At 42.4% G+C, this 11,362-nt stretch overlaps 1 protein-coding gene across 2 annotated transcripts; it reads right to left on the reverse strand.

The window, feature by feature from the left end:
* Positions 1-2,478: 2,478 nt before the first annotated feature.
* On the reverse strand, positions 2,479-9,527 carry TARDBP (TAR DNA binding protein). 2 transcript variants are annotated; one of them, XM_074306292.1, is made up of 6 exons: positions 9,169-9,527; positions 7,816-8,068; positions 6,404-6,567; positions 5,615-5,755; positions 4,868-5,038; positions 2,479-4,399 (listed from the first exon to the last, which is right to left on the reverse strand). In XM_074306292.1, the coding sequence occupies exons 2-6, from the start codon at positions 8,051-8,053 to the stop codon at positions 3,869-3,871; spliced, it is 1,245 nt and encodes a 414-aa protein (XP_074162393.1). In that variant the 5' UTR covers positions 8,054-8,068; positions 9,169-9,527; the 3' UTR covers positions 2,479-3,868. The 2 variants fall into 2 exon arrangements, with proteins under 2 accessions (XP_074162393.1, XP_074162394.1); XM_074306293.1 differs by lacking the exon at positions 9,169-9,527 and adding an exon at positions 8,716-8,874.
* Between the last annotated feature and the right edge of the window lie 1,835 nt (positions 9,528-11,362).

Consider the following 11,362-nt stretch of genomic DNA (forward strand, 5'->3'; position numbering starts at 1 on the left):
TCTGTATTGTAAGCTTCTAACAAAGTAAACAGAATTTGGAACACTAAGATGAAAATCAAAACAAAACCTCCCAAACATTCTAAGACAAGGTTTCTGAAAACACAAGAGTACATTTTTAACAGCCCAGGTTAACCTTTCTACAAACAGGAAACATCTGCTTTGAAGAGGAACTATAGTTGGAATTGCTTCTTTCTAAGCAGGATTTCCTTCTATCTAATCCCCCTTGTGACCAATGGGCAGAGTATTGCATAGCATTATTATAGATCACTTTTATGCATCTCTGCCATCATTTTGTAAAATGGAAGTGTATACTTGGTACTATTGCTTCCAAAAACCAAAAGGAAACTGTGAAGCTTTTTTTGTTTGCAACATACTAAATAAATGTAAATGCTAAGGTACAACAATCTGGGAAGGACTATTATATTGAGCATTCATAAAGTGGAACTAAGTTCCTCAGAATTTAAATGGCAACAATCGACAAGAACAACAGAAAAATTGTTTCATGTAGTATGAGACATCCTGGCTTGAATACCTTCATTGAAACTCATTAGATATGAGCACACCAGTCAATTGTTAAGTTCTTCACTCATGCCTGGGATGCATAGGATCAAAAATGTACAAACTTTAAGGTGCCATGTGCAAGCTATTATGCAACCACCAAACTTCCCATCAGTTCCCAGCATACACTTAATATCTACAGGACAATGCACTTAAAAAATGCTTTAGTTCAATCTTCTAATCTCTTTGATATTTAATAAGTCTATATCCCTAAAACATCATGAAATCTCAATTTCAGCTGCTCTAAGAAAAGTACCACCATTAAGCTTCACTGTGGAGCTCAGTAACTATATACTTTTATGTATGAGGCACTTGCTACAGATGACTGTCTTCCAGTTTCCTAGGTACAAACAGAAGAAAAACAAACCAATAAAAAACCACCATGCTTTTTTTTTTTTTTCCATTAAGACTCCAGACACAATTATGATGGCAACAATAACTTTTATTCAATTAGTTTAAAAATATTTAGAATGCATTTAGAGAAGACCAAATAATTTTAAAACAGTTCTACACCAAATAATTTAAAAAATATATTTTTCTGAGGGCAAACTAATACCCCAACATAGCTGTTTAGTCCCATAAATAGATTTTAATAGGAGACTACTCAACACTGTACGCATTCTATAATTTGATTCTGGACTTATACAAGTGTAAATAAGGGATTAAAACCATGCCATTGACAAGTTAACTTACCATTGGGTTCCTTGAAGGCTTGCCCGTTTAGTCTTTGGAGGTTCCCGAATACCATTTTAAGTGTTACCATGTTACTGCTGCTGAGTAATAGTGCAAGGGCTAAAATGCAAAATTCAGATGGTACAGGATTTGGACATCATGCAGCTTTAGATGCAGAAAAAAATTAAAACAACTCAAAATCCTTTTACAGAGGAAAATGAATAATGAAACAATTTGGGGATTACTTAAAAAGCTAAAGGAAATCATGACTTCATTGTTTGAAACAGCTTGCAAAATGACAAACCTATTTATTGTAACCCAACTAGATAAGGGCATTAAAAGCAGTAACACAAGAACTCTATTGCTCTTACATGAAATACAATAATAAAGAATGAACATATTATTGCTTTCACATACTTAACAATGCAGCACAAGAGCCTAATCTGAGGTTTGCAAATAATTTTATTTACCATTACTATACTTCCACTTCAAAAGGGGAAGAGAAGGGAGGGATTGAGGGAGAGGATAAGGACAGAAACTCCTAACTGTTCTACCCCCTCCCAGTAAATTAAGAAACCAACCCTAAATATTAGTTCTATCTATTAGTTCATAAGCTGTCACGTTTCCTAAATGATTATTTTAGGCACAAGATAAATTTTGTGGTTTCTTCAACCTTATCCTGGATTACAATTAACTTCACTTTTCCCTCTTATATCCATCAGGTAAGGTGTCTGTATAACCATTTAAAAAAAAAAAAAGCTTATCTGCTTTGCTACAAAGCATAAGAGAAGAACAATCTTTTAAACATTAACTGCTCTACCCAATCCCCCAAATCAAAACATTCTAAAAGGTAGACATGATTTCCCCAAATGGAAATTCATATAAACTGTGTAATAAGAATATCACCTAATGTGCAGAGGCACTAAGGAAAGTTGGAGGGTACTGCTTACCATTTTAGGTGAGGTCACCCAGACTCATTAAAAAACTAGATTAAAAAAAAAAAATACAAAAAACAAAACTTATTTTGGACAATGCAAGAACAAATAGCAATTAAGTCTGGGTATCAGGTGTCAATGCATGACAGGTGATGAATCCATTTGACTTGAGACAACTTTTCAAACATGTTTATTTGAAGCAAAATGAACTATTGCCAAGAAACTTATGAAAGTTCCATCTCAAAAGGGCCAAAAAAGGGGAATTAACTGCTATGAATTCTTTGCATTCAGGGCTGCAAAACAAAGACACATATTATTTAAATCAGTTTTATTTAAGAATTTCCAACATTGACAAATCTTCTAAAAAGCATCCAAGCACAGAACACAGAACTGCAGCAAACAGCATTCTTAGGGGTATCTTACAGACATTAGAACTTCCACCCTTCTTTGAGACACACCCTGAGCTCACTGGTGGACTCTGCTTCAAAGAAATCCTGCAAAGCACACCACAAGCTCAGTCAATGTTCCCAGTCACAGCCCCCATCATCTTCAGGTCACATTACCACACTTACATATCATTAACAGAAAAGAACACACACCATACAGCATTCACAGCAGTTGACATAAGGGAAAAAATACAAATAATTCATTTCACTTAACACATTCAACTAGTTGGTTATCTAGGAAGAGAACTCACTTAAAAGTCTTCCAACACATGTGGATGTCCTTTGAATGCAAGAAACATTCGTACATTACTGGCTATCATTGCTCTCTGCACACTCTCTCACCAAAGCCACAGGATCGAGAGACACATCTCGCCAAGTTCAATGCACCACCAAGTCTCTGCACGCGCTCTCTCCTGTTTCTCGCTCATACCATCCTCTCATGCCTCGGCACCACCATCAATCCCACACAAGGTTTCAGAAGTTCAAACAGCCTTCTGGTTCCATATCACAGCCTTGCGTTCATAGCGTTGATACGACTCCATGAAATAAAGAGTAGCGGATAAAAATGGGACACCCACCGTCAAAGACGCAGCATGTGCAGGGTGAGGAAGTATTCTTGAATGAGAAAGCATGTAGACAGAAGTATTCCTATGGCGGAATATTTACAGCACTACTTTCAATGAAGTGCTTCTTCCATAAACATTTGAAATGAGATGAACTGCAGAGATTAAATGAAGCCTTCATATCGTACTTTAGTATATGAGGAGAGACAGTGTTAAAAAACAAAACAAAAACCAAACGAAACAAAAATACCAACATCATGACACCATGTTCTCCAGAACGGAGATTTTTCTAAGGAAAAATCTGTATGGTGGGGATCAAATTAAAACAAGGAAAATGTAAGTTTTGACTAATGGTTTCCATTTTGAACATGCAAAGAAATTCACTTGACGAGAAGTCCAGGGATAAAATATCACAGGAGAAATTTTTTTTATAATCAATTGTAGTGTGTTAGTTTACCCATCAGGCAAATAGCAGTTCACTTTCAACCATTCAGTATTTCAACCCTTTATGTAATAAAACTTATAAAATTCCTTTATTTTTTTTCCTCTTTTCCTAAAGAAAAATGTCAAAAATACTGCTGAATATACTGCACACGGAACAAACTGATTCTGAAAATTTTAGTACATATGTATTTTACAATATACTTACCATGAGTTTAGAAAAATTTAATTCCCACCATAGTATCAGAACTGTCTACATTCCCCAACCTGACGATTTGGAATCCATGCTTGAACCAAAGCCTCCATTAAATCCACTGCCTGAGCCCGCATTTGATGCTGAACCCCAACCAATAGCCGCACCAGAGTTAGAGCCACTATATGAGTTATTTCCAGAACCAAAAGCCTGGTTGGGTTCCCTCTGCATATTGCCTTGACTTTGATTGTTGCCTGATGGGCCTGACTGATTCTGTTGACTGGCCAACATGCCCATCATCCCCCAGCTGCTCTGCAGGGCTGCCTGGGCTGCAGCCATCATGGCAGGGTTGATGCTGAAAGCTCCAAAATTCATCCCTCCACCCATATTACTACCTTGGTTGTTTCCCAAACCAGCTCCACCCCCTCTACTGTTACCAAACCCACCCTGATTTCCAAAGCCGCCTGGATTACCACCAAATCTTCCACTTCTTTCTAACTGCCTATTGCTATTATGCTTAGGTTCAGCATTGGATATATGTACGCTGATTCCTTTAATGATCAAGTCCTCTCCACAAAGAGACTGGGCAACCTACAAGAAATAAGGGATGCAAATAAATAAGGTTAAACTATGGTTTAGGATGGTTAGAAAAGAACACTATTAATATCAAGATTAAAATCAATATTTAAGAAAAGCCCCCCCCCCCCAGTTGATTGTATTAAAAAAATAAAGACCACCCTTTTTAACCTGGGTAAAAGCAGCAGAGATTTTCAGCTAATATGTTTTCAGAAAACACAATACTACGATCAGTTGCAATGCATGCATTTACAGAAATTGATTATTCACAACATAGTGGTGTAATTTCCACAAATAATCAACAAATACTTTTGAAATTATATATATATGTGTGTGTCCAATATCCACCACCCTACATTCCAAGTTTTATGTAAAAGCCAAGAGAATTTTATGAACATCTACACCGCTGGATGGGTAAAATTTATGAAAAAAGTTACCTAAATAGCAGGGACTCAAATTTCAAAATTAACAAGAAAAAGATACCTGATCATCTGCAAATGTAACAAAGGCAAAAGCTCTGAATGGTTTGGGAATGAAGACATCTACTACTTCTCCATACTGGCAAAAAAACTGTCGCAATTCATCTGCTGTCATGTCCTCTGTACAGCGACCAACAAACACCTTTCTGCTTCTCAAAGGCTCATCTGGGCTTTGCTAAGTCAAACCACATAGGAAAAAAGAGGAAATGAGAAACTGCTGATGACACAATGAATGTAACTTTACAAAATTCATGGCTTGAATATAAAAGGTCTGCTGAGAACCCTTATCTATAATGATGAAGACTCTGTGTTCCTAACAATGAGAGGTTTCTATGAAAAATAAAACTCGGGATTTTGGAAACATGGCTAGATTCTAGCAAGACTTATTAGTAACGTACATTACCTCCTGGCAGAAAGTAGCAGTTGTCCCAAATGGTCAAAGTTAGGTCTTTCTAATGAAATATATTCTAATTGTCACCAAGTACAGATTCTCCAATTTAAGAGAAGACTAATTAAGCCAATTAGGGCTAAGCCAGGAATAAACCAAATACAAGTGAATAAAAACTGGTGAAGGTGTTACTTCCAGTTCTACCGTGCAGTGCAAGGGCACAATAACCTAAAACCAAAATTCTGGAGGCTCACAAAAAAAAAGGAAGGTAGTTTAAATGCAAAACTTTGCCATCTTTTTCTTCAATGAATTGAATGGGTTTTTTAAAAAGTTCTATTGTACAGGAAAATAATAGAGGAATACCTTGGAATTAGGAAGTTTACAGTCACACCACCGTCCGTCTATCATATGGCGTTGTGACATCACTTTCACTTGCGTTTCATACTCCGTGAAACGTACAAAACCAAATCCTTTGGAATGGCCAGTTTTTATGTCTTTCTTGACCTGAAAAAAGTTTTTGAAGTCACAACAACAAAATTACAGGCACAAACAAATATCAATTGTATCTAGTCATAAAAGCTGAATGGGGCCATAACCAATATTGTCAAGAAACACAAGGCAAGACTAGTGACAGAACCTTAAAACAGTCAAGCTCCCAACCTTTATTTACAGAAGCTGATTTTTTTTTTTTTTTTTTTTTTTTTTTGGCAAAAGGAAAAATCATTAAATCAAGATGGCGTAAAGTGATATTTAAGTTTCAGGTATTTAATTCATTTTTACAGGAGCTGACACTAATTTTGTCTTCTATAATTATCTAAATAAAAACTAATAAACTTCCCTTTTCTCCAAATAAAATGCTCAGGATAAATGACTTCTGTTAAGACCCATTTTTACAGCATGATTTAATACTTGATCAACGCCCTCAGTAATAATGGGACTTTACCAAAGCATTGCTATATATGTACCTAAAGCAAAAAATAGAGAGAGCTACAAAGTCTCTTTAAATTCTTTATAAGATGTAACATAGGAAATATATTCTGTTGAGGATGAAGGATAATTACTCAATACTGATGGAAATGCCAAAGATACCATTCACTAGAGGGAAAAATGTAGGGACAGCAGAAATTTTGATTCAGCAAAAGCAAGGCTTACCTGCACCATAAGGACTTCTCCAAAAGTGCTGAAATATTCTTTTAAATCCTGCTCAGTTGTTTTCCAAGGAAGACCCAAGACTATTAAATCAGAGGTCTTTTGCACAGCTCTTTTCACTTTTACTGCTGATGAGGCATCTGTTTCATCCATTTTCCTTTTGTTATCTGAACAAATTGAGAAAGCAATCTTTTTAAAACATTTACTCTGAAACCAATTAGAATATACATACATACTACCTCCTGAGCTTTGGAGATAGAGAAGCTACCTCTTTTGAGGGTACTAGTAATCCACTAAAAACACTATATTGAGGCTTGTCCTGAGCTTTCTTGGTGCTAGTCATCACAAGTTCTTGTTTTGCAATACCCAAGAACACTTATATCTTGGGGGACTCTGGAGATAAACCAATAATCAATTTAAATCAAAACATGTTCCACATAATAGTACAGAAAGGAGAATGTTGTTAAAAAACAACAACAACAACAACAACAACAAAGAGCCAAAACCCCAACAAGTATACCAGCTGTAGCTGTTTAGCTAAGTAAGCACTAACTAGCACTAACTTTCTGGCTACTTCTTCAACAAACTTTCTAGAGAGTGCCATTTAAACACTTTTCACATCCAGGCCAACTTTGGTATAGTCATGTGTAGAAAGATTAGAAAAGACACGCAAAGGGACAAGACAGTGAAAGTACTACTAAAAAAAAAAACAAAAAACAAAAACAAAAAACAAACTGCAAATGCCACAATGGAGTCACCAATCAATTTTAAGTCGTATACAACCCTCCTCAATTTTTTTTCTTACTTCTAGATTTAGCATCTAAACTGCAAAGGATGGAAGAGAGGAAGAATCAAACTAGTTTTTACCAATTTACAACTTTGTCTGAACATATGCCAACTTTGTCCTTGGGAATAAAAAGGTTTGCTTAAGTAACTTAATAGCATAAATAACTTACCAGAAGAGAGTCAATCACCCAAGTTTTAAATACTTTAACAACACGACCTTATGAACAGTAAATTTACCATATTCCTGGGTCAACTTTACATTATCCATCAGACTAGGTTTCCTAAAGGTCTCCACTTAAAATTCACAGAACGTCAGAGGGTGAGGAGGCTTTCCCCACTCGGAGAATATGAAGTCACTTTCATTATAAAATGGGGACAACACCAGGCACTACCCCGCTTTCCCTGAATTGTTAGTAAATCTATACCAAACACTTCTATCACTTTGTTGCTTTGTAAATGTTGCTACCATCCGAGCTGGACATCATGTTTTAATAATGTGACATTTTACTGATACATCCTTTAAAACAGCTGCCTAGAAGAGCTCACAACTATCTGCCGTGATGGGGCCCATCTCCAGTGATGCGCTGACCTCACGCCGTCAGCGACACAGAAGCCAGCAGGACACCAACCTTTCGGATAGTTGACGACGTAGACCAGGTTTCCCCAGCCGGCATCGGGAGCGTGCAGGATCCCTTCCACAAGCCGCACGCCCCGCATGCACTGGGACACCGGGTTCCGGTAGCGGAGGCCGCACGCCCCGGGGAACTGGGCAGTGACCGTGGACAGCAGGACTGTCCCATCATCTTCTGAGGGAATTTCAATGGGTTCATCATTCTCGTCTTCAGTTACCCGAATGTATTCAGACATCTTTACTTAAAGTTCCTAATAAAGGAGATGGGAATAAATACCACTTTTTAATCACGTTTTACTTCTATCAAAGTAACAACCAAATAACTGGAGTCAAGGGGCTAAGTCAGCATCACTAAGTTGATGTTGTCGCAGTTCCAATATTATTAGGACTTATGAGAAACAGGGGAGGGCGGGTGAGGGGTCGGGGTTAAAGTCCCTCATAGGCCCATGCCCTCGGACAATCAGGCTGGGCCTTCCCGGTGGGCTCCGGCCCGTCTGGGCCTGTTTCCACCTGTCACTGGAGGACAGCGGCTCAGAGGGGAGAGAGCCCGGCCAGCACATCTCCCGCTCCTCCTGGGGCAAGCGGGAAAGTTGGGGAACTTCGTTCTCACATTCATTAGGCAGTGGATGAATGACGACATGCTGGGTCTGCCCCGCCCCCTCCCTCCCACCAGGAGGATCCCCAACCAAGGCATCCCTAGTTTTGGAGTCCCGGAGAAAGGAGCCGGCTGCCTCCCACTCGCCCCTTCCTTGGGGGGTGTGAAGAGGACCCCGCCCTTCATCTTTTTCTTTGTCTCAGTCTCTCCCAATGCGGAGCACCGGCCGGAGAAATGTTGGCCGAATGAATAACGGACTCGGCAGCCTCCATTTCCCTGTCCGTTCCTGGGGGTCAGGCCTACCTCCCGGCCTTGATAACAGGCCCCCCCCCAAGTCAGAGCCTCGGTGATCGGGGTGTCAAGCGAGCACAAACTGATCCTCCGGCCGGGCCTCTGCGCAGGCCGAGGCCCGCGGGCTGCACGCGGCCGGAGCCGGCCGGTAACCATGGCCACGGGCACAGCGGGCGGGGCGGCGGGGGGGAGGGGAAGGCCGGAAGGGGGGGCAGCGTCACCAGCACGTGGCCTTGACCCGGGCTTACCACCACTTACCCCACGGTGGGGGGGGAGGGCGGACCTGCGCCGCTCCCCCCTCCCCCGGCTCGCGCCCCAACTCCGGCCCCACCATCCCCCGCCCCCAGGCCCGGCCCGAGCTGAAGAGGCCCTGACAGGTCGGGGTCCGGGCCAGGCCCTGCTCTCCCCCCGCCGCCTCCAGGCCAGTCCGGCGCTGCACCGGGAGAAGGGGGGGCAGGGACTCACCCGCGCGGCCGCCTCTGGGCCCCGGACAGGCGAGCGAGTGGAACACAGGCTGGCCTGGCACCGCCGCCGACACCGCCACCGCTGCGCTCCGACAAAATGGCGCTCGAGCCGCCTCCTCCCCTCGCCGGACGTCGGGCCGGCCCACGGAGCCGTGCGCGAGGGGGAGTCAGGCCGGCCGTGGGATTTCTCGGCCCCGTCCCAAGCCCCGCAACCATCACCTTAGCGAAAGACGCGGCTTGAGAAAACAGAGAACCGGATGTCGCGAGGGAACTTAAGGCCTGGAGGAGGAGGCCGGAGAGGAGCGACCGCGGAGCACCAGCTCCCCCCACGCGCGGTCGCGCAGATGGTTCATCCCGACCAACCGACGCTCGGGTCGGGCGGGGAGGGAGGGAGCTCGCGCCCTTTCGGAGCACGCACGCGCGGCGGCGGGCGGGACGCGCGGGCTCTGCTCCGCCGTCCTGCCGTCGCAGCTCTCGGTCTGCGTCCGGAGCCGGCAGGTGCAGCCGAGGTGCGGCCCCGGTGCCACGTGACGGGCCTGACGGGTCTCGCTGCTGGCAACCTCTGGGCTTGTGCTTGTGCGGGGCGGCCTCCTGGGGCGCTCCCTCCCCTTCTCCCTCAGAAATCTTTAGTCTGCTTCTGAGCTAAACCCGCGCTGCCTCCTACAGGAAGCCTCCCCTGCTGGCCACGCTGTATTCTTTATTCCGATAATAACCAGCAATCATATAGCGGTTTCTATTTTCTGCTTTGCAGACGTGTTTAATTCTGTGTAGGACACAGCATTGGCCGGCGCTATTATTGTACAGACGGGGAAACTGAGGTAGAGGACTGAAGGAGGGGCATAAAACCTCACTTTGCTGCTTGCTGGTTAGGTAACCCGGGCAAGCGGGCCCCAGCCCGGGAGGACGAGCTGTCTTCATCCCTGCGGCTTTCTCTTTGTGAGAACGGGGGCGTGCTTAGCTCTCTACACTTACTGTCGCTACTGGCATGCAGTAGGTGCTTAATAAATGTCTATTGACTAGAACCCCATTTTATGGTTATCTCTCTGCCAGGACTTCTCTGCTAGATCTTTACTTCTCTGTCAGGACCTTGCCACTGAATGCTTTTTGCCAGTCTAACTTTTCAGTTTCGTGAATCTATTCACGTTGGACCTGCGCCGACCAGAAGGATTTCCCACAATTCTCTGCCCTTGGCCAAACCTCATCCGAAGGACTTGCCCAGTGTCCGAGGTGGGAGTGGAACGCTGCAAGACGAGTCCGGACCAGGCACCAGCTGCCCCCCCCCTCCCGCTCTCTCAGGGTCCCCCAGTTTTCAAGTGTGAGATCGCAGGGGATGGTTCGGCTGATACATTTCAATACGAGATGTTTAAGAGAGGAATTACTGCCAAGATTCCCACCCACCCTCTTCCATTTTCCATACAAAAACTTATTTAAAAAAAAATTTTTTTTAATTTTTAAAAATCAAAATCTCCCCATTTTGTCTTCTGTGATTTTCTTTCTCTATCCGTAGATTGACAGGCCAAGTCTTCCTTGGCCCTCCAATCTATTTTGATGTTATCCTTCAAGTCTAGTTCAGACACCCGTTTTGAGCTTATGTGGGTATGTGGTGTGAGATGTTGGTCTATACCTCATTTCTGCCAACCTACTTTCCAGTTTTCCCAAACTTTCTGTCAAATAGAGAATCTTTTCATTTGCTTCTGTATATTATTTTTATTTGCTCTAAAAAATTATTACTGTGTATTTCCTTCCTATTTCCTCCATTTATCCTCTTTTTCTTCTTTCTCCAAAGTGTTTTACTTCTGAATTCCCCAGCCTGCCACCCCTTCTATGAGCATGTCACTCTCTTATCCCCTTCCCTGTAGAGCAAGACAGATTTCTACACCTGAATGTCTATTTTATTTCTTCTTTGAGCCAATTCTGAAGAAATAAGTTCATATGTTGTTCCCACCGACCACTTTCCCCTGCATTGTAAAAGCTCTTCTCCCTTCCCCCACCCCTCTTTCTCATCTCTTAATTTTTTTTTTTAATATCCTGTCATATCAACTGTATCCTGCATACTCCCCACTGCCCTAAGAATGAGAAAGTTCTTAGGAGTTACAAGTATCTTTTCCCACATAGGAATGTAAACAATTTAACTTTATTGAACCACTTAAGACTTCTCTTTCCTTTTTGAGTTTAGTGTTTGAAAGTCAGTTTTT

The sequence above is a fragment of the Sminthopsis crassicaudata genome, chromosome 3 (genome assembly GCF_048593235.1).
Source record: "Sminthopsis crassicaudata isolate SCR6 chromosome 3, ASM4859323v1, whole genome shotgun sequence".
NCBI classification, from domain to species: domain Eukaryota; kingdom Metazoa; phylum Chordata; class Mammalia; order Dasyuromorphia; family Dasyuridae; genus Sminthopsis; species Sminthopsis crassicaudata.